We start from the raw sequence: 23,899 nt of genomic DNA, 5'->3' as shown, positions 1-23,899 counted from the left end.
TTAGAGAAACTCTAAAAAAAAAAAAAAAAAAAAAAAGTCTGAGGGGAGAAACAATTGAGACATTTGATAAGAAATGAACAACAAATGAGCTAAAGACAGTTACAGGAAAGACCAGAGACAAACACTTTCAGACAAAACTTTGAGACACTTTTAACTTCTCTATTCTCTGGTCAAGTTATGGGTCAGATTATTTCTGTTGAAAATGACACAACTGAACAGAACAGGAAGCTGCGGCCTGGAAGTGTCTATTTTCAGAGTGTGAATTAATAAGCAAGAGGAGTTGGTCATGCGCAATAACACAGAATAAACAGACTGAGAGTAGGCAAAGTTTCATATTACTTTACTACAGAACAGACTTAGATGAGCTCATCTATGATTTAATTACTGGACCAGTTTAGAAGAGTTTGTCTTTTCACATTTGTGCTCTGAAACTGTTGAAAATGTTTCACATTTCACAGTTTGGTGAGTTTAAAATGTTTTCACGTTTGTTTTTTCTAAATGTCCCTCATGTAAAAATACTGAAGCTCAAACAGCACCAGCTTTAGTTTCAGTCTGTGACGTGATTATCACCTTAAAAACACTAAGAGTCTTTTTCTTAGTGTTTAAAACACTAAGAATCGAATGAATCTACATTTATATAGCGATTCAGTGCTTTAAAATACATACACATTAAATTACTACAAGCACGAATTAATGGAGACATTGAATAGTGTTGTTCGTTCCCTCATATCTCTTCTTAACGCGCTTCATTTAACGCTAGTGATGGGTCGTTCTTGAATGATTCGTTCATTTTGAATTAATCTTTAATGTGACTCGGGAAGAACGAGTCATCTCAGGGAGTTATTCGTTCAGTCGCGCATGCGCATCATCCTATTAGGTTCTAAAAGCATACGCACAATTGCACTGAATGATAAATGACGTTTAATTTAATGTCGTCAAACCGAAAGTATTAAGGAAAACTGCTAAAATAACCACAGCAATAAGAGCACGAGGTTTATCTGTTAATCAGATGCATGAAAGTTGCGTTCGTTACTATATCATCAGAATCATCATTCGCTGATAGAAAGTAGAAGTTTAAATGCTCACAATAGTTAACACAATAGCCTACTTTTAAAGCCTTTTTTTAAATCGTGGCTTACATAGGCTAGTCTAGTGAGAAATAAATATGCTAAAATGTATTTGAAATAAATTTATTTCATGCTAAGTATACTACAATACAATACCTAGAAATTGTACTTTTAGTAGCCTATACTAAACTGGTATAAAGTGTGCTAAATTGGAAGTATAGTATTAGAAAGTATATTGTGCTTAAGTGGAATGTTGCAAGTATATTTTAGGTACATTTTAAGTATTTTTCATTTAAAGACTTTATTATTCAAAGATCATACAATCGTCAGCAATAGTGACATTAAAACACATTTTAGGCTTAATATTAAGAAATGTGCATTGTGCACATGTAGTGCTTCAAATAAAGTATAATTATAATTATTATATCAATAAGTCTTGAGGATATATCAGTAAATATGTTAATAGATTTTAACTACATAGATTGAAATAAATGTATTTTAAATATATTACTTTTCAGTAGGGTACATTTCTACATATGCTATGTCATGCCATGGCACCATTAAATTAACATCTAACAAATAACAACTAAAGACAAAAGTATTTTATTTATTTATTTATTTATTTATTTATTTATTTTTTATTTTCTTATTTTCTTATTTTTATTTTTTTTTTGCCCTCACTCTCTGACTTCATAAAGGATGCAGTGTAATTTGCCCCCTGACTAAGCATATAAAGAATTTAGGGGAGACATTTAAATAATCCTGCAAATACACTTAAAGAATGTTTAATCGAATCGCATCGAATTTCACTGTGAATCATCTTGAATCGAATGGTTCTTGAATCGAATTGAAACCCTATGAATCGTGAATCAAATCAATTCGCTGTTTACCCCAAGATTCACAGCCCTACTTTTTGTATATGATCTTGTGGAGCTCAAACTTCCTGCATCAGTACTTTATTTTTTTAGTTCATCTAGAGAAATCACCACAAATTGCAGTCTTAATCTGATTGTTTCTGTTTGTTCTTCAGGTGTGTTTGCTGATTCAGATACAGTAAAGGATACAGACTCTGGACTTTATCGAATACCCATCAAAAGCAAGAAACAGACCACAAACAGATTCAGTGTTACGGACTATGGTGAGTCACAATTACAGTGTCATTTGTGCTGCCAGTCTTTATAATAATTATACACAAATAGTTAAGCATATCTAGTCTTTTACATTTTTATTGATGGACTTTATTTTTATTTTTTATTTTTTTAAATAGTCTTTCATTTGCTCATTATTCTATGGCATTTTCTTTTTTCTTTTTTTTTTTTTTTCAGTGAACCCAGTTCCTCCATAATTAACTTTAAGGTCAAATTTCCCCAACTGCGTCAACATTTAAATTTTATCTCCCTACTGTGCTCTGTTCTGTCGAATAAAGCAGGGTGTGAATTGCAACATTCAGGGAGTCATTATTGCAGTGTTACCAATATATGAAATAAACAGCAATAATACAATGCTTACATGGATGGACTACCCTGGAATATCATGGCCTGTATATCCCAACTAATGCTAATCTAATTTTACTTCCCTGAATAGTAAAAACCTTTAATGTTTGTTATCTATTTCTGGCTCATGGTTGCATCAAGTTTCAAATTTCAAACTTTATTATTTAGCTGATTATATCATCTAACTAACTTACTAAATAACTTATTCACTCATGTTTTCCAGCTCATCTGCCTGTACCTGTCATCAGCAGAGACTCTTCATCATCATCATCATCATCATCAGACTGTTCATTGTTGTGTTCAGTGTATAATGTGAGTAATGTGACTCTCTCCTGGTACAAAGGAAACAGTTTATTGTCCAGCATCAGTGTGTCTGATCTCAGCATCAGTCTCTCTCTACCTCTGGAGGTGGAATATCAGAATAAAAACATCTACAGCTGTGTGATCAACAGTCCCATCAGCAACCAGACTCAACATTTGGACATCAGCAAACTCTGTCCAGAGGCACACTTAACCATTAAGCAAGGTAAACTGCTGCTTAGTCAATCCAATGAGAGGGGTATAAATGCAGCCTGAAGATCTCCAAATCGGGGCAGGAACTCCAAAACAGGGGGGGAGCTCCAAAATATAGCGTGGCTTCCTCCCATTGACAGACATGCACATGACGCGCATGTGCAAATTTTCCCCCAATCCACTTCAGCGCAAACTCCGACCCACAACTGATTCTAAAGGTTCTAAAGGTTGTGTCACAGTGTTGATTTCCTACATTATGCTACAAGCAATGCTAACCCCCACACCTGACCCTAACCTTAACTAGTAAAATTGGCTGCACGGTGGGAACACCACTATCCATGAGCTTTGGGCTCTGCTCTCACTGAGTATATTTATTTATGTAGCATATTTAGCTTTAATGTAAAACAAATAGAATGATTTGTTTATTTATAAAGTTTTATTTTGAAACGTAAGTCAATAACAATTGGCTGAAGCCAGAGCCAATGGTGAAAGTCTTCTCCCCACTTTTAGAGTTCCCGCAACCATTTGGAGATCTCCGGTCTGCAGTTATACATACTTGGGATACAATCACACCAGCGATTACTTCATATCTTCCTATTGGTCAGTCGCTAAATTTAACTCAAAGAAGTAAGTATTGTGTTTCATGTCATGATTTTATTTGTCTTGATGCTTCATAAACGCATGAATGTGATGACTGGAGATTTTCACTTAATAATAGATTACATTTTCGGTTTGTTTCTTGGCGAACCCTACCATATCCAGATTACTTGTAATATGGAACGAGTTTCATGGGATAATTTTAAATTTTGAATCCTTTTTGTAAAAAGATTGAAGAAGATTTTGTTTGGGTTTTTTTTTTTTTGGTTTTTTTTTTTAACAATGTCTTCTTTTGTGATCTGAAGAAATAAGGCAGCCATGATACGTTTGGTCAATCCTGTCATTCAGATAATATTTGCTGTCGTCCATAGCAATGCTGTATTTGAGACCGCATATTTGGTTTAGGCGCAGACTTTCAGACCATACAAACGCATCTGGCGCCATCTTGTGTTTCAGTTACGACTACAATATTAATATTCAGCATTGATGCTTGTTGCCTCTTATTGCTTATTGTTTTGACATTACAATGTTTGCGGAATATACAGATATAAAATAATTTAAAGTCAAATCAATATTTCCTATCCACGTATTTATTTATTTGGTCAATACTCCTGTAAAAAACTAAATAATTAGCCGCTTAGTATCGCAAAAGCAATCGCGCTCCGCATTCAAGTTGCGATCGGTTGAAGGGCTTTATAAAAAAAAGTCTTCGTTTTCAAAACTGTTGAAATGTAAAGAAATCTCAACAGTAATCAAGAACTTATCAAATTTACAGCATTTTACAAACAGCCTGACAGAGAAAGTTAAAAATATGGAGTGTAATCATGAATTAATCGTTTAAAAATAAGATTTAAAAATTGAGCCCATGGGTCCACATTGAGCCCACTTTTTCTTATGTATATGGTATTTTCCTAACAAAATAAGCAATTGTATAATATGTTGTTCTTTACTATTCAAATTTTAGTTTTCTGCATAAAACAGCACATCAAATATACAAACTTCTATCACACATTCCATCTTTCTGTTAATATAGAATTCCACATCCTTCTAAAACAATCTTGAGTAAATACAATGAGGAAAAAAAAAAAAAAAGATGCAAAATAGTTTCTTTTTCATGACCACAAAAAACATGAAATATTACGCTTAAATCTTTCCAAAACATGCTTAGCAAGATAAATTCTTTTAAGTATTTTGTAAGACACTTCCTTAATTTTGTTATTGATGCAAAATTATTTGGCAACTTCCATGCTTTAGCCCAAGAGATATTACCAAATAAAGAAGAACAAAAAAAAAAAATCTTGCTGCAGGTCAAGACACAGAACAAAGAGCATTCCTTATAATCATTTTACAACACTGTTGTTTTAAAACATTAACATTTTCAATGAAAATGATTCCGCAAGGATTAACCATGCTGATTTCTTCTGAAATACAGTTTTTTAAAAGTATCATGTTTGACGTTTTTATTTCTCAGACTCAGTCCGTGGTTGTGGTTCTACTGAAGCTGTGATCCGATTGGTCCTCTCTGCTCTGGTGGGCGTGGCTGCTGTTGTTGTTCTGGTTTATGACATCAGATCCAGAAGAGCTGAACAGAATGTTTGACTGCTGATTTTAATGCCTTTCTGTATTCCTCTTCCAAACATAATGAAATCTGAACTTTGTTTGTTAGCTTGAAATTTTAATTTGAATCTTAGTTTGGTAGTTTAAATCTCAACATCAAGGTGTTTGATGTTCATGTTCACCCTAGATGATATGTTCTATTTTATTCTATTTCATAATAAACATTTGATATTACATTAGTGTTTCCTGTTCCTGGCACAGATATTTAATATCGATATATATATATATTTTTTTATTATTCACTGGTTGTGTATATGAATATTAATCATATTAACATGAGAGAACATTTTGGTTTGTAATTTGTTCCTGCAACATAAAGACATTAGAAAAACTCTGAAAACATTCTGAGACGTGAAACAGTTGAGACGTATGATAAATGAACGACAAGTGAGCTGAATACAGATACAGAAGAGACCAGAGCGAATAGAACACAGCCCTTTTACGTAAGAGAATGGGCGTGGCCATTTGAAACGCTTGTTCTTCCGGACCGGTCAGTCGCTCGCTGTTAGTCGTACAGAATTAGCTCGCTATGTTTGTTTGGTGGTAGTATTTGTTATAACCATGGTACGCATTCGGAACGCATAATGTTTTACGGTCTATTCTGGCCGCGTGAACTGGAACGGATATATCGCTGAAACTGACAGTTCGTAAAACGTAAACAGTTCGAAATAGCGTGCGCGGACGCCCGATTTGCCAACGAGCTGTGCGTAAATCACTCCGTTAGAAAATTACCGCGAGAACAACATTATGAACTGCATTAGCGGTCATTAATTTGATTTTTAAGATGTCCGCGACAATTTATAGCGATGTTGTTAACGGTGCTTTAAGAACAAAAAGCAGCAGCGATCTATATGGCCTGTCATAGATATCCATGGGCTAGCGACTGTAATATGCAAAAATAGGAGTTTCTTGAAAAGAACAGTGAGAAGATGATCCAGAAACCTGAAGAATGAAACCTAATGAAGATACTGAAGGAGAAAGAGGTTGGTGTTTATTCTGGATTCTTAATTGAAAAGAAACTAAGCTCACAAAATAGTTATAATATATGGACAGATATGACAAAATGATTTTATGTAGCAGTTATTTAGTAGGTCCCCTGATAGCACAAATACATCACGGAGATGTGTATTTGATGTCTGCATTTACATCTTTTTTAGAGTGTTTGCTCAGCTGCAGTATGTCTATAGAATGTATCAGATGTCAAATAGACGTCTATGTCTTTAAGATATTTGTGATTTATAATGTATGTAAAACTGACATCTTACAGATGTCTTGCAGATGTACGTGTGCTATCTGAGTTTGAAGATATTGACATGCTACATGAATCAATGCTTGGAAAAATAGAGGCGACATAAAAATGGATACTTCCCAGATAAGCACACGTACATCTGCAAGATGTCTGTTAAAGATCTCTTGATCTGGAAAGCATCTGCTGTGTACAAACATCTGACAGACGTCTATAAGATGTCAGTTTTACATACATTCTAAATCATAAACATCTTAAAGACTAAGCATTTATTTGACGTCTGCATTTACATCTGCAAGACGGATTTTATTTAGAAAGCTTGCTTATCTGCAACATGTCTATAGGATGTTTCCTACCAAATGTAAAATAGACTATTAGATGTCTTTAAGATGTTAATGATTTAGAATGTGTGTAAAACTGACATCTTAAAGACGTCTGTCAGATGTTTGTACACAGATCAAGTGATCTTTAACAGACATCTTGCAGACGTATGTGGGTATAAACAGATATGACAAAATGACCTTGTAAAGAAGTTATGCTACATCCCACCCCGCACCATGTCATTTGGACATCGTTTTTCTGGGCTAAATCAATTTGACCCGTCACAGCCTTCATTTAGCCCAAAAAAAGACGTTGAAAACTAGTCTTTGTTTGGTTCATCTGATTTGGTCCAAATTTAGCCTAAAAAATAGACATTGAAAATTTGGCTTTGTTTGTTCCATCTAATGATGTCCAAATTTAGCCCAAAAGATTTAGCTTTATTTATTCTGTTTGAATTTGTCCAAATTTAGCCCAAGATGCACATTTATTTCAGACCACATATAGCCCCCTAATGGGTTGTATCTCATTAAAAATGCTTGTGCTGTGTATTAGTACACCTACTTCTGAACATTTGTTAATTATAGGCACATTTATATAATATGCCTATAATCCAAAAAACACATTAAACATCACAGTAGTTCAAACACCATTAGACCCTAATAAATTAGCCTCATAGAGATTTAACATTTGGAACAATAGAGGTGATGTAAAAATTGATACTTGAGTGTGTAGCTTTTTGGTTGTTACATATTTTTTCCCTCAAAAATTAACATATTTTTTATGATGTTCATTTAGTTCTGATGGAGGTGAAAGAGGAACATAAAAACGTGAATGAGGTGGAGGAGGAGCAACATCATCACTCCATCACTGGGGAAATACCTTTAACTTTCTCACAAAAGACAACCAAAATCAAGAAATCTTACATCTGCCCTCAGTGCGGAAAGACTTTTGCAGGTAAATCACGACTCGAGCGCCACATTAGAATTCACACCGGAGAGAAACCGTTTACATGTCTCGTGTGCGCGAAGAGTTTCGCGTGTAAAGAAAGACTTGACAGACACATAAAAATCCACACCGGAGAAAAGCCTTTCACGTGTGAATGGTGCGGAAAGCGTTTGGCGTGTAAAACAAGACTCAAGAGGCATGTGATAACCCACACTGGAAGCAAGCCTTACGCATGCTTGCATTGCGGAAAGAGCTTCACGACGAACACAAACCTACAGCGGCATGTCAAACTCCACACTGGAGAAAGGCCGCACACATGCCAAGAGTGTGGGAAGAGCTTCATACGCAAAGAAAAACTCCGGTTTCACATGACCATCCACACTGGAGAGAGGCCTTACAGTTGTGAACAATGCGGGAAGAGTTTCCGACATGTCAACGGTCTCAAAGATCACCAGCTCTCTCACGCCGAAGTGAGGTCTTTTAGCTGTGATCAGTGCGGTAAGGATTTTATTACTCCGTCTGCATTGAAGAGACACTTGAAAGTTCATTCAGGTGAGAAGCCTTACTTGTGTTCTCTGTGTGGAAAGAGTTTTGCACGGGTGGACTGTTTCAAAAGGCATCAGGAGGTCCATAGTGGTGTGAAGGATCATGTGTGCTATGAGTGCGGGAAGGCTTTTATTACATCCGACCAACTCAAGCAGCACCAGAGGATTCACACTGGAGAAAAACCTTACAAGTGCTCACTTTGTGGAAAGAGCTTTGCTCAGTCGCCGCACCTGAAGGCACACGAGAGCAGCCACACCACTGAGAGCCATCTGGTAATAAGCAATGAAGTCATCTACTGACTGAAGTGAAAAAGCACCATACAAACATATCTTCAGGTTCATGTGGAATTTGAATCCCAAACGGAGTAAGAGGCGCTTTTTGGTTTAAACAAAACCTTTGGTTTCAACACTAAATCTGAATACTGTACTAAATAAACTGTTCTTTTACCAGGTACTGTGCATTTGTCTTCATTAAAAATCACATGACCAAATGACAACTCATTTTATTTTCTAACACTGGATGAAAATAATCAGGGGTGTTATTCCATTTTCAGTTAAAGGATTTGTTGATTTTCAATAATGTCTTCTTAAATGTTGATGAATTGTGACTGTTTTGATTGTTGAATTGATTTATGGATAAGCACCCAGATAGCAAAGATTGCTTGATCTGGAAAGCATCTGCTGTGTACAAACATCTGACAGATGTCTGTAAGATCTCAGTTTTATATACATTCTAAATCATAAACATTTTAAAGATATTTAACAAATGTCCATTTGACATCTGATTGGAAATGTCCTATAAACGTATTGCAGATGATCAAACACTTAAAGAAAATACGTCTTTTGGATGTAAATGTCAAATAAACATCTCAGAGGTGTATGTGTGCTGTCAGGGATGTGCATCTTGTATAATCCTGTCGCTGCATTTATTGTGTTTTTAGCAGTTTCTTTCCTGTTTATTCCGTCTTCTGGCAAAAAAAAAAAAAAGCACTCAGCATTTGTTTTGTTTTAATAATGTTGTGCTGACACCTAGCGGCGAACATGAAGTATTATTCAAAAGCAAAAGTTGGCGAGAGTGAAAGAGAATCTTAGATACTTTACGTGTCTTTTATTTAAAAACAAATACATTTCAGGCACACTTTTACAATGGCACTGCAGATACCTTCTTTATCAAGATCCCTGCATCCCCTGCACTATATTTTTTTAATCCAGTAGGTGGCGCAAACGTGCCATTGACTGTTTTGTGTCCCGCAATGAAACGTAAAAGAAGACGATGCTGGAGGAGCTATGAAAATGTAGGTTTCATTTTGATAATATTTTTTAAGTGATGTCAGATTGAGGTGTAAACAAAGATGCTGTCAGCGAAATGTTTATTTTATTTATATAATTAAAAAGTCTAGGATAACAAGGTTTTATTCTCTATATGGAAATCATAGAAAAGCATTTATTTTAGTGTTTCATACACACAAATGGTTATCTTTTAGTTGTATGCCAAGGTGGGCAACATATGCTAAATGAGTAAAACGATACATATTTGAGCGGATAATTGATGAATAATGGAAACAAATAACGGTAGGCCTATTCATGATGATTCCAGAATTAACAGTGAGAGCTAGCACAAATTTAGATGATTTTAAAATGATTATCGAAAGATATTTTGTTGAGGTAATTCGGTTTCAGCGTTTCGCGCTTCTTGTTTGACAGCGGTAGTAACGGTCGATCAGTTGCAGGCAACACGCAACGGTCAGCATTATTACGCTGTCAATTTCCCGAACCTCATGTACGTACATGAAACTTCCTTTGCTCTGAGAATGACGCAATTGAAAGTAAAGATAACACGCAGTTCTGATGATGCCTCAGATAATTCACTGAGCTGATCACTTTCGATTGATTCCATGAACGTTCAGTAATTCGGGGTCCGTCAGACTGATTCCAAACGATAATTCGCGAGTTCGTAATGTTGTTTGAACGATTCATTCATCCTATGTTCTTTAATGATAATCTTTGTGTTTATTAAGGTGCAGATAAATGTAGGAATATGTGTATTTGCGTGTAAGAATTTATGATAGAAAGACATATTTAGATCATATACATAGAAAAATAAATAATATGAGAATTGGGGGAAAAAAGCATTTATTAATTGATTTATTTTTGACAGGTACACTCATACTATACAGTGATCACAATCGCATATTCAGTGACATCAATAAATGCTGGAACATTGAAGATTAGCACCTAGTCCACCAGGAAGAAGTGAAATCTGCAAAGACAGAGTTTATTTAAGGACAGTGAAAACATGAGAGATGAAACACACTCAAGAACAAACAGGTTGGTGTTTGTGCAATTAGAAAAATCAGAAGAGCTTAGCAATAACATAATTAAACACATTATACAAATTAAAACATAATTAAGCAAATAATACCAGATTTGATAGCAGCTGTGAGAGTTTCCTAGATCTAAAGCAAAGCTTTGGTTTTGGGTCACTTTTAATGATTTAATATTCTATGTTCGTGTAGACCTGATGGAAGTGAAAGAAGAAAGTGAAGAACTGCATGTTGAGGAGAAACATAACTTAATACCAGGCGAAAAGTCATCTAAGAATTATAATAAATCACAAAAAAGAACAAGAACCAAAAATGTTTTCTTCTGCCCTCAGTGTGCAAAGAGTTTCACACAAAAAATCGGCCTTGAGCGCCACATGCTAATTCATACCGGCGAGAAGCCCTTCACTTGCTCTCAATGCGGAAAGAGTTTCAGGTGTAAAAGGAACCTCATGGATCACATAAGAGTTCATACCGGAGAGAAACCGTTCACGTGCGAGCAATGTGGCAAGAGTTTCGCATACAAAACAGGCCTGAACAGGCACATCAGGATTCACACTGGAGAGAAACCGTTCATGTGTCCTCAATGTGGAAGAGGTTTTGCACTTTCAGGAGCCATTCGGAGGCACATCAAAATCCACAGCGGAGAAAAGCCGCATACGTGCGATCACTGCGGAAAGAGTTTTACCTATAAAGAAAACCTTAAGGAGCACATGAGGATCCACACCGGAGAGAGACCGTACGTTTGTGTCCAGTGTGGAAAGAGCTTCACACATGTCAGCAGTCTGAAAGAACATCTTCACACTCACTCTACTACCAGGTCGTTTAACTGCGACCAATGCGGTAAAACTTTTCTTTCGTCATCCATACTGAAAAGACACTTGCAAGTTCATGTGCAGGAGAAGCCGTACATGTGTTCTCTGTGTGGAAAGAGTTTTGCACGACTGGATGGTTTTAAAGAGCATCAGAAGATGCACACTGGTGTGAGAACTCACGTGTGTTTTGAGTGTGGGAATGGATTTATATCAGTCACGCACTTGAAAATACATCAGAGGATCCACACCGGAGAGAAACCTTTTAAGTGTTCGCACTGCGACAAGAGATTCTCACGCTCAGGAACCTTGAAAGTGCACGAGAGGATTCACACCGGAGAGAAACCATATCACTGCACTGTGTGTGGGAAGAGATTCAACCAATCAAATCAGCTGCTGAGTCATAAGAAGAAACATCACTCTTTGCTGTCGCAATAAGCTTTTTATCTTCAGAAACCAGGACTTTCTGAAAGATGTGTGTGTGTGTGTGTGTGTGTCTGTGTAGAAAACAAAAGTTTTGGGGTCAGTAATTAGTTTACTTGAAAGAAAGTAATATTAAGAAATATTAAGCAACAACTCAGCATCTATTTGAAATTGAAATAACATTTGACAATATTCCTGTTTTTACTGTACTTTCATCAAATAAAGGCTGACTTTGTAAGCATAAGAAACTTGTTTTTCAATATCTGACAAATGTAATCATGTTTTGTATGCTTTTTAACAAAAAACAAACATGTTATCAAGGGTGTAGTTTTGATTTTGGCATTGGTGGTGACGTAACGGCGGACAACAGGCATTTAATTGTTTGATCAAAGTTATTGCTACAGGCAACTTAATAGTGTCTAGATATTGGTAGCGACATGTCAGTGTCTTCTACACCCTTAATCATAACAAGTGATGTCTGTCTTTGAAAACTATATTTTTTTCATTAAATATGAGGTCAAACAACAGATTCATCCAAATTTCACAAAAAGATTATGGACATAATTATAATATAAGGCAGACATTGAAGTGAGTTGCTTTTTTGTTACTCTTTCAGATTAATTCACCTGTCATTCACACAATTCATGAATAAAAAATTACTGGCTTTAAACCTCTCTTTTCTTTATTCAGAGTTGATCTAGACAAGTAAATGGAAACTATCCAAACTCCTGTTAATCGTAAAGCAGTGAAAACATCTCTTTATTCCTTGTATGTGTTATCTTAAGGTGTAAATGTATTCCCTTTTTAAATTAATTAATTTATTTTGTTGTTGTTAACCTGGAAACACAACCACAAATTAAGAATGTTATCATTCAATTCGCAGACTGATTCACGAACCTCCTCCGAGGTTCCCATCTAAATAAAATGATTCGCGATCCGCGTTCTGAAGTTCCGATCCGAGTCAAATGATTCGCGATACGTGAAGTTCCGATTTGCGAACCCGCTCCGAAATCCCAAACTAAATGAAATTATTCGCGATGCGGAATTTGATGTGCCGACCTGAATACTGATTCGCAAACCATCATTTCAGATCAGGACTCGCGAATCATTCAATTTGCGAAAAGATCCAAAGTTCTGATCTAAATCAAATGATTCGCGATACGCGGTCCAAAGTCCCGATCTGAATCAAATGATTCGCGATACGCGAAGTTCCGATCAAATGATCGCGAACCCACTCCGAACTCCCAATCTAAATCAAATGATTCGCGATACGCGATTTGAAGTCCTGATCTGATTAATGATTCGCGAACCATCATTTCAGATCAGGACTCGGATCGCGAATCATTCTTTTCACTAAAAGATTCAAAGTCCCGATCTGAATCAAATGATATATCGCGATAGGCGAAGTTCCGATCAAATGATGCGCGAACCCGCTCCGAACTCCCGATCTAAATTTGTTCCTATAAAATAACCACATAGCCTATATATATTTTGATTTTAAACAGAAGAACAAATTAATCCAATAAAGGAGTTTAAAAAAAGGAGCCATTAAAGAAGCATACTTCCATATTTCACAAGGAACTTTGTTCTTATTTCCCCTTTTGTCTTGTTTTATGATTCTTGAAAATTAGGTCAGAATTCCAGTATGTATGTGTTTCGTTCAAATATCTGGTGTCAGTGTTTTTATTGAAAGAAAGTGACATTACAAATGGTTTCTTGAGCAGCAAATCAGCATATTAGAATGATTTCTGAAGGATCATGTGACACTGAAGACTTGAAGCTGAAAATTCAGCTTTCATCACAGCAATCAATTACATTTTACAGTATTTGCATAGAAATCTGTAATAGCATTTTAGAACCTTCCTATTTTTGATCAGCTATGGTGAACAAGAATATCTTTAAGTCCTTTGATTCTGTCAGTCTGTCGAATCAATATTATTCACCATCCAGTCCAGTAGGAGGCGCAAATGCACCACAAAACGGTTTGTCAGCCACTACAAAAGTAAAAGAAGAATGATGCGATGAATGCCTCTTGTATCTAGGCTGTGATCGAGTGGATTCTCATTTATGGTGAGTAAAGGTCATTATTTGTAGTGATCACTATCTTCATTTGAACGATCTCGATTTTTAAATCCCAAGATTGATCTGTGCGTTTCCCTTTATGTGTGAATAAAACGTAACTACCCATTATCTGTGTAGTCACACGTTATCAAATGCTTGCATTAAGCTATGTGGTATTTTAAATAATATTTATACTCGTCTTTAATGCATTTTTAAATGTGACCTGACAGATCGCACATTTTCTCTTTGACGTTCTACTGTAACTTCCGGTTTGGGGACGTTGCATTCAGAAAAACCAAAACAAATGGTTTCGAATGGTAATGTTGCGCTACAAATAATCCATATTCGTCAGTTTGAGTTAATGCGATTTACATTTTCTTTCATGTTCTCTTTGCAGAGGTCAGGAGAATAACGGTAACGCTTGGTATTTTAATGTAACGTGGTGTAACAATCCTCCTTTCAGTCCGCTGCATCTTTTCTACTTATTTATTTTGTTTTTTCTTTGTGATCCGCTATACCAATGTGAAAGACAACATATGATATGTATTTGTGATCTGTTTGTCCAACTTAATATACCATGAAGAATGCTCTGAATGTTATTATCATTTTTTTTTTTTTTTTTTTTTTTTTGAAAATGCTTCATATTTCCTTCATAAAGCAAACGTTTTATTGATTGATTTACAGTTTAACAGACATTATTCCTATAATTACCTCTTGAGAGCGTGTAAAAACTATGGCTTTATTATTATTATTTATTATTATGTTTTTTGGTGGATTGATTACCATTTGTGACCCTGGACCACAAAACCAGTAATACGGGTCGTTTTTTTTTTTTTTTTTTTTTTTTTTTTTTTGATGATTCATTTAAAAGCTGAATAAATAAGCTTTCTGCTTTTTTTTTTTTTTGTACTTGAATTTCAGTCCTGATGGATGAGAACAATGAGAATGAAGAACAGAATGAAGCAGAGGAGAAACACCATCATGTCGAAATTGGAGAACAACCAGAACCGAGGCCAAAAAAGTCTTTCGCCTGCCCTCAGTGTGGAAAGATTTTCAACTACAAACACAATCTTCAAGTTCACATGAGAGTTCATACCGGAGAAAAGCCGTTCATATGTGATTATTGTGGAAAGAGTGTCAAATACGAAAGAAACTTTCAAGAACACCGGCGAACCCACACTGGAGAGAGACCCTACTCATGTATTCACTGCGGAAAGAGTTTTGCTAATAAAAAAACCTTTAAGATCCACACCAGGATCCACACCGGAGAGAAGCCGTTCACATGCGATCTGTGCGAAAAGAGATTCACACAGGCAAGATCTCTCAAATCACATTTGCGTTCTCACTCTGGAGAAAGACCTTTTCACTGCGATCAGTGTGATAAAACATTTTTTACAGCATTATCCCTGCGGAAGCACTTGAAAATTCACACGCAGGAGAAACCTCACTTGTGTTTGTTGTGTGGAAAAGGTTTTACAGAGCTTGGCTCTTTAATAGTTCACCAGAAGAGACACGACGGTCTGAAGAATCACATATGCGGTGAGTGCGGGAAGTCGTTTATTACAAATAGTGAACTGAAAGTGCACCAGAAAGTTCACAGTGGAGAAAAACCTTTCCAGTGTTCATACTGCGACAAGAGATTTAATCAAACCGGACATCTGAAAACACATGAGAGGATCCACACCGGAGAGAAACCGTATCACTGCATTCCATGTGGGAAGAGCTTCAGTCAGTTTGCTTCTCTGCTCAGGCATAAAAGCACTAATATATGTAATAAGCTGGCAAAACCTGATGATCCTTGTTATCGGACATGATTTGAAAGTCATTAGACTGATTGCAGTGGTGTTGAAAGCTATGTAAATAACTTATATCAATCTACGATTAAAGTGACATTAAAACAAAATTGATTTATTTTCTGAATGCCTGTTTTTTAATGAAAATGTCATAACCTGCTTCACTTTAGTTAATTGCTTTCAGATCCAGCGCAGTTCATTGTCTGCAGGTATGTTTTCAAATGTTTCTATGCTAATATATGATTGTTTCTCTGTTTGGAGTTATAACATTACTAAAGTTTCCACGTTGGGTTCGGCATAACATTTGTTTTGATCCAACATACAGCAAAGGCAGTCAAATTTTTAAATATTTTTGAAAATGTAAAATAACAGTTTTTCGTTTAAATATATTTTAAAATGTAATTTATTCCTGTGATTTCAAAGCTGAATTTTAGCATCATTACTCCAGTCACATGATCCTTTAGAAATCATTGCTCAAAAATTTTTCCAGTTTTTTTTTTTTTTTTTTTTTAAATGGAACAGAACATTCAGAAGAACAGCATTTATCTGAAGTAGAAATCTTTTGTAACATTATACATGTATGCATGATCCCTTTTGATCAATTTAAAGCATCCTTGATGAATAAAAGTATTATTTTCTATAATGTAATAAAATAATAATAATAATAATAATAATAATAAAAATAATAAAACTGACTCCCAGCTTTTGAATGATAGTGTGTAAGGTTTTAAAGATAAATGCTGATCTTTGGATCTTTCTAGTCATTAAAGAATCCTGAAAAATGTACTAAACTGTTTTAAATATTGATAATGATGATGATGATAATAATTCTTGAACAGTAAATCACCATATAAGAATGATTTCTGAAGGATCATGTGACACGGAAGACAGGAATAATGGTGCTGAGCATTCAGCTTTGATCACAGCAGTCAATTATATTTTAAGATATATTCAAATAGAAAGCAGTTATTTTAAAGTAAAAGATATATTTCAGTATTACTGCTTCTGCTGTATTTTGGATTAAATAAATTCAGGCTCCAGGCCTTTATAAAACATTAAAACTCTTACTGTTCAAAAACTTGGTTTGGACTGTTGGTGTACATATAAGTGTTTCTCTGCTAATATATGATTGTTTCTCTGTTCAGAGTTATAATTAGTTGTCATGTTAGGTTATTTTATTTAAAAGTAACCAACAGTATGGTATAGTTCTAATTTTGTAGTGCACATTCATGATGCAGCTAAAATAATACTGTTTTTGTTTACTGTAATTTTGTATGGTGATAGCTAGATTTAAAAAAATATATATAGTTTGACATGTTCAAAGGATGATACGTTCAATAACTAACGAATAATGTAATTAGATTTCATGATGACAGTCCGTTTTCGCTCTTATCTAGTGTTATTTACATTTCCCTGGTGAAAAAACCAGCATATGCTGGTAGGTATGTTTTGATGCTGGGATGCTGGTTAGGTAGGTTTTGATGCTGGTCCTTTGCTGGTTCATGCTGGTCCTTAACCAGTTCATGCTGGTCCTTAACCAGAAACATGACCAGCAAAAACCAGCAAAGGACCAGCTTAAACCAGCATCAAAACCTACCTAACCAGCATTCCAGCATCAAAACATACCTACCAGCATATGCTGGTTTTTTCACCAGGGTTAACAATCGTTTATTGTCCGTATTTGAAAAAGAGACGGTCCCCAAGTCGAGCGTGAATAAGAAGCTAAGAAAGGCGAAAGTGTCGCGTTTTTAAGGTGGAACGGATGGTGTCAATAAGAAGCTGTGAATAAGAAGCTGGATTCAGCCTCATAATCACTACAGTATGCCTGTAATAACTGTTTATTTTCGGACTGTTTTAGACCGAGTGTGAATGCTAACCATTGTGACATACAGAGAGAAGTATATCCGGCCAGAATATTCTTCAACCACTAAAACGCCAAACAAAACTTTTTTTTAATTCATGGGCGATTTTTATGTTATATATTTATTTTTATTATTTTTCATGTTCTTCCCCTGGTGAAAAAAAACAGCATATGCTGGTAGGTATGTTTTAATGCTGGGATGCTGGTTAGGTATGTTCTGATGCTGGTTTAAGCTGGTCCTTAGCTGGCTTATGCTGGTCCTTTCCTTGACCAGCAACATGACCAGCATAAACCAGCTAAGGACCAGCTTAAACCAGCATCAAAACATACCTACCAGCATATGCTGGTTTTTTCACCAGGGTCCAGTGTACTTTTTTCTTTATGACCGTGTGTGTGGTTGTTCAGTGTTTGGCCAAAAGTTAAAGAGTGATCAGTGAGGGAAATCCATCTCAGGTAGTCCATACAAAACAGAAATACACATGTGAATTAGTATAAAAATGCAGATACTTTACTATAGATGGCAGATATACATAAATGGTTGAAATGTGTGAAGTAGTATAAAAACAAAGTCATAAACATTGGCAGCTCTGCTCCTCCTTCAGTGAAGCACCTCCCACTGCAGTTCAGCAATAAATGCTGGAATATTCCCATCAGTCTACAAGTGAAGACAAGCATTGAAACATCAGGAAGAAGTGAAATCTACAAAGACAGCGTTTATTTAAGGACAGTGAGAACATGAGAGATCCAGAACCTGTAGAATGAAACACACTGAAGAACAAACAGGTTGGTATTTATTCTTGATCCTTCATCAATGAGGCTGAAGATCTATTAAAGTTATCAGCAGCTCATCAGATTTAGTGTTTAAAGTAGAAAAATAGGCCTACTTCAGGAGTTGTTAAAAAAAAAAAAGAAGAAGAAAATAAAAGTTCAATAAATAGTATAGGGGAGACTTTCTATCTCCAGGGTACAAAAAGGGACTGAAACTCAAATGTTCAGATGAAGTCAGCTCCTGGGTGTCAGCATTACTAATGCTTAAAAAGGAAGAAATTGAAAGAAAATCGGTTGAGTGAAAAATATTGGCCAGTTAATTAGTTTAAAATAGTTATTAACTATGTCATAAGTTTTTAGTGCAGTATATTAATTTTGATATTGTGTTAATAATATAAAATTATAATTGTGGAGTTGATCAATCATTGAATAGTTCTCACTACAGAAACTTTGGATGTAACTGTATTTTTAAATACAGATCATTGTAGCTTATTTTGTAAAAATATGTCAAAAAGATCCTAATTTAATGTAGCCGTTGTCTGCTTTCACTTCACATGATTTAATTCTAAATCTTTTTTAACTTTAATTTCAGATCTAATGGAGGAGAAAAAACTCGCTCATGGACTGAATTTCTTAACCGAAAAGAAGAGACAAGAAAAGTTTCACCTGCACTCAGTGTGGAAAGAGTCTGACAAAAAAGTCTTAAAGAGTCTTAAAGTTCAGAAATCAGAAAACCTTAAAACACATTAGAGGATCCACACTGGAGAGAAACCGTATCACTGCATTGCATGTGGGAAGAGTTTCGCTCATTTGTCTTCTCTACAGAGACATAAAATAAAACAATCACATTAAGTAGTTTATCTTCAGGTCCACTGCTTTAAAGTGCTACACTGCATCTCTTCCATATTAATCTGCCTTGAGAAACATCATCTAAATCTGTCACAGTGAATGAAGTTCATCTTCAAGTTTCATCTGTGAGATTCAGATCAATTCAAAGTTGGAGTTCCTCCACTAGGAACAGTATCTACATTTCTGTTCTTGCTTCATGATATGAATTATTATGAACTATTGTGTTCATTTTCTCGTAATGCATATGTATAACTTTTGTTTACACTAAGTTTGTAAGATTCAAACTGTTCTTCAGGAAACTGAAAAACAAGCTGATTTGTTTTTAAATTCATCATCACTGTGGTTTTTAAGCAACTAGTTATTCTTCCACTTATGTTTTATTTTGTTATTGTTTTTTTGTTTGTTATTTTATTTTGTTATAATGTTTGCATCTGATCCTCTTGAGATGCTTTGCTATATTGTTTGTCAATAAAGGGGAAAGTATGTGTCATTATCTTTATATTACTTGTATTTTCTGTATCATTTGGTAAATATTAGCAATATTACAGCACTTTATAGGCTTTCAGCATATATTGTGACTCAAACAAGCAGTTTCTACCAGCAAACACTCAAAATAAAGTGAGATGATCTGCTGCTGCTGATCCTGAATGGCTTGTTTAATGAGTGTTAATAGTCTGAGGCTTATCAATATTATCAGAGCTGCTGGAAATCCTCTTTATTTCATGTCAATAGATCCTGTTTTCACATTCATTATGCTGATGACTTCAGATCCGTTAATTGCCACATCAAGCTCATTTTATTGATGAGACTATTTGATCAGCTATTGTGACATTACAAGATATAGGTAAGTTTCATAACATTTGCATTTTAATGGTGGTTTATTTGTACTGTGCAAATTTGTGTTTCTAGGTGTTCATTCTTTATTTATTTATTTTTTTCATGATTCTTTACATTTGGTATCTTAATTGTGTATAGTTGTCTATATTTCTTTGCCTATTTATCCGAGGTAAGATAAATGTAGGAATTAAAATATGTGGATGAAATTCTTAAAAATAAAGAGATCAAACATGTTAATCAGTATTAAACACTGTGATTAATTTACTTTAAAGTTACTTTACTAAAAAGATAGATTTATACATGGGTGAACATAATAACAAACTTAAAATAAATTCTTAAAATGTGTGAATTAGTGCAAATAAAATAAATAAATGTAGTAACTGATTTATCAAGTATACCAAGTCTGCAGGAAAGTATAGTGGGAGTTACTAGATCGGTGGGCGAAGTCAAAACAGAGGGGCGTTTTCAATCAGGTTAGCTGATTGGCTCCCGCGACGGTTATGTTTAGGGGTGTGGTCAGGTAAGGGGCATCATTTCATTGCATGATTTAGAAACACCCACCAGGCTGAAAACACCCACAAAATCACAAACAGCCACTTCTGCTCTGCAGAGACTTCAATTTCAATTTATCTTTAATTTTGGCAGCTCTGCTCCTCCATTAGTGACGCTCCTCCCACAACAATCACACCTCCAGTGATGCTCCTCCCACTGCATTTCAGCAATAGAGACAGAGCGACATGCGTCATAATCTGAAAACCACGCCCCCCCGTGGAGGAAAACAATCCAGCGCTCTCCATTGACTTTGTATTGCTTATAAGCTTCTTTGTCATTTTTTACTTACAACAACAGAACAATGTCTAAAAGCTGCTGTGTGACAAGGTGTACATTAAACAAGTTAAAACCCCATAACTACGTTTTTATAAGATGAGATATATTGAGAAATTAATTTTTACTGGTCTGTGTCAGTGCTCCTTTTCCTTACCTTTCTTTTGCTGAAGAAATTGTCCACCTCAATGGCTCAACGTGAAATACCCTGACGTTCACAACTATTTGTGTCCTTAAACGCTTGTGTTGGGGGGTATAAAAAAAATGTAGTTCTGTGTTTTTTAGCTGGTTACTGTACACCTCGTCACGTAGCAGCTTTTAGACATTGTTCTGTTTTTGTTATAAGTAAGAAATGACAAGGAGGCACCTTCCAGCAGTACGAAGTTAATCGAGAGCGTTTAATTGTTCCGCCCCCGATATGGGCGTGGCCTAAATGCGCTCTGTCTCTATAAATGCTGGAATATTCTGATCAGCCTACAAGTGAAGACGAACATCAAAGCATCAGGAAGAAGTGAAATGTGCACAGACAGTTTATTGATGGACAGTAAGAATATGAGAGATCCAGAACGCTGCAGAATGAAACACACTGAAGAACAAACTGGTTGGTGTTTATTCTTAATTCTTCATCAATGAGACTGAAGAACCATTAAGTTTTAAATCTTCAAGCAGTTCAGCATATTTAATGGTTGCAGTAAAAATAGACATATAAGCTGTTAATCGGTTAAATAATTAAATAACATGAGGTATAAATAACATAATGGCAAATGAAGTTTTGAAATGAAGTTCACAATAGTAGCAACCATCTAATCTGAATTTTAGCTTTTAAGTTTTTATTTTAACTTCTTCTGTAAACTTTTTTTGTTTCTTTCCAGGTTATTGGATGGATTAGAAATATTCTGCTTCCTACTTCTGAGGTCATAATTATGAGTTTTTCGCATTCAAGTGCTTTGTTGAAAAGAGTAGGAATCATGGAGGATGCCACATTCATTCTTACCTCTTTTTTGTAAAGCAAACAAAAAACCTTATTTTTTTAAGACAGAATGCATTGAAGATGTAGGGTTGAAAATCAACAAAGTCTTTCCTGTCCCAAACCTTCTTCCATAACAAAAGGGCCATTTGTAGTTCCTGCAGACACAAAGGTGCCAATAGTGATTAAAACATTGGGGTTCTGCTAATAGTTTTGTCTTTAACATGGTGGGGAAAGCTGTGATCTGCTGATTGGTCAGTTTGAATGTCTCACATCTGTTTTTAGTCACATGGTCAAAGAAAGGTATAAATGTAGATTGTTGCTCTGTCTCTTTTTCTTCACTTGTGCTATCTTTTCTCTGGCTCTCTTTTTGGGGTTTTGTGTTAACTAGTCTTGATTTAACATCTGCATTGAAGTGCTGTTTCTTGCAATATAATAAATACATGTAATAGCAGCGCTCTCCCACATACTTTGCTATTTTAAGTTTCCGTTATTATAAGTAGCATTAGGTGGTCGTAGACAAGAAAGGCAGTTTTATACCATTGTGCTTTTAAACTTTCTTTATTCATTGGACCACTGTAGTGAAACCACACTTAGTCAATATTTAATGGATTTTCTTTAACATGTAACTTTCCTCTAGTTGACAGCTTAGCTGTTTCATATAAACTTAACAGGTTCCAACAGGTTAAAATAAAGAAAGTTTTTAGTAAATTAAGTTGATCATATTTTTGTGGAGCTGTTGTTTATATTGTACTGTTTTTACTTTCATTTCAGATCTGATGGAGGAAACTGAAGAGCAGAAACAACAGCATGTCAAAACTAGAGAAAAAACTCACTCACAGACTGAAAGAGTTCCTTTACTAAAAAGAGACAAGAAAAGTTTCACCTGCACTCAGTGTGGGAAGAGTTTGGCATGCAAGGAGAATCTCAAAGTTCACATGAGGATCCACACTGGAGAGAAACCATTCACATGTGATCAATGTGGGAAGAGTTTCACACAATTATCACACCTTAAAACACACATGAACATCCACGCTGAAGAGAAACTGCATGAATGTGATCAGTGTGGGAAAACATTTTCGATGGCTTCATACCTGAAGAGGCACCTGAATGTACATTCAAAGGAGAAACCACATTCATGTTCTTCATGTGGAAAGAGTTTTTTCCATCTGAACAGTTTAAAAGTTCATCAGAAGATGCATACAGGTGTGAGAAATTATATGTGCTTTGAGTGTGAGAAGACTTTTATTACAGCTGAACTATTGAAACTGCACCAGATGATTCACACTGGAGAAAAACCTTACAAGTGTTCACACTGTGACAAGAGATTCAGTCAGTCAGGAAACCTGAAAAAACATGAGATGATCCACACTGGAGAGAAACCATACAAGTGTTCACACTGTGACAAGAGATTCAGTCAGTTAGAACAGGTGAAATCACATGAGAGGATCCACACTGGAGAGAAACCGTATCACTGCACTGCATGTGGAAAGAGTTTCCGTCATGCATTTGCTTTAAATAGGCATACAAAAAACAATCACAGTAAGTAAATCATAGACCCAGCACTTTCAAGTCTCATGTTTTGTCCTCACAAAACATGTCAAAATAATTCATTGAGCAATAAAATCTGTCCAACCAGCCAGAGTGAGCAACAGGAATTTCTCCCCAAGGAACAATATCTAAAGTTTTATTCTTGTAAGCAACATTGCTTTATAATATAATTTATATTCTTATGCTTTATTACAAGTTTGATTTTATGTTCAAAATGTTCTTCTAATGCATATTTGTAGAAGGTTTTTATAGGTTCAAAATGTTCTTATTTACTAAGCTGAAGAAGTGGCTAATTTATTTTTAATTTCATCTTCACTGCTGTTTTTAAACAACTTATTCTTCCACTTAGGCTGTATTTTACAAAATGCAGGTGTAATATGTTCTGTCATGTCGGTTTGCATCTGATCCATTTACTTGTATTTACTTGAGATGCTTTATATATTGTTAGTCAATAAAGATAGTCAATATCTGTTCCATTTGGTTCCAC

The 23,899-nt window shown here is 35.3% G+C and overlaps 4 protein-coding genes across 7 annotated transcripts in view; all 4 read left to right on the top strand.

Moving 5' to 3' along the window:
* LOC127161075 (zinc finger protein OZF-like) overlaps positions 1-23,689 on the top strand; it is an 82,307-nt gene extending 58,618 nt beyond the window's left edge. Inside the window, exon 3 of the mRNA XM_051103712.1 lies at positions 22,636-23,689. Within this exon, the coding sequence (XP_050959669.1) occupies positions 22,636-23,411 (776 nt within the window). The 3' untranslated portion in view covers positions 23,412-23,689. The remainder of the gene's footprint in view (positions 1-22,635) is intronic.
* LOC127161078 (gastrula zinc finger protein XlCGF8.2DB-like) lies at positions 5,753-9,166 on the top strand. The gene is made up of 2 exons (XM_051103716.1): positions 5,753-6,270; positions 7,650-9,166. The coding sequence occupies exons 1-2, from the start codon at positions 6,237-6,239 to the stop codon at positions 8,642-8,644; spliced, it is 1,029 nt and encodes a 342-aa protein (XP_050959673.1). The 5' UTR covers positions 5,753-6,236; the 3' UTR covers positions 8,645-9,166.
* LOC127161077 (gastrula zinc finger protein XlCGF8.2DB-like) lies at positions 9,568-12,772 on the top strand. Of its 2 annotated transcripts, none has more exons than XM_051103714.1 (3): positions 9,568-9,639; positions 10,503-10,672; positions 10,861-12,772. In XM_051103714.1, exons 2-3 carry the CDS (start codon positions 10,648-10,650, stop codon positions 11,913-11,915), a joined length of 1,080 nt encoding a protein of 359 aa, XP_050959671.1. In that variant the 5' UTR covers positions 9,568-9,639; positions 10,503-10,647; the 3' UTR covers positions 11,916-12,772. The 2 variants fall into 2 exon arrangements, with proteins under 2 accessions (XP_050959671.1, XP_050959672.1); XM_051103715.1 differs by lacking the exon at positions 9,568-9,639 and adding an exon at positions 9,670-9,916.
* LOC127161079 (gastrula zinc finger protein xLCGF3.1-like) lies at positions 13,855-15,886 on the top strand. 3 transcript variants are annotated; one of them, XM_051103719.1, is made up of 4 exons: positions 13,909-13,970; positions 14,192-14,278; positions 14,359-14,375; positions 14,883-15,884. In XM_051103719.1, exon 4 carries the CDS (start codon positions 14,888-14,890, stop codon positions 15,773-15,775), a length of 888 nt encoding a protein of 295 aa, XP_050959676.1. In that variant the 5' UTR covers positions 13,909-13,970; positions 14,192-14,278; positions 14,359-14,375; positions 14,883-14,887; the 3' UTR covers positions 15,776-15,884. The 3 variants fall into 3 exon arrangements, with proteins under 3 accessions (XP_050959675.1, XP_050959676.1, XP_050959674.1); XM_051103717.1 differs by lacking the exon at positions 14,359-14,375 and having other exon boundaries at positions 14,883-15,886; XM_051103718.1 differs by lacking the exons at positions 14,192-14,278; positions 14,359-14,375 and having other exon boundaries at positions 13,855-13,970; positions 14,883-15,882.
* Positions 23,690-23,899: the final 210 nt, after the last annotated feature.

Source organism: Labeo rohita, unplaced genomic scaffold (assembly GCF_022985175.1).
Source record: "Labeo rohita strain BAU-BD-2019 unplaced genomic scaffold, IGBB_LRoh.1.0 scaffold_54, whole genome shotgun sequence".
Lineage (NCBI taxonomy): Eukaryota > Metazoa > Chordata > Actinopteri > Cypriniformes > Cyprinidae > Labeo > Labeo rohita.
Note: the sequence above shows the minus strand (reverse complement) of the source record. Positions and strands in the feature narration are given on the sequence as shown.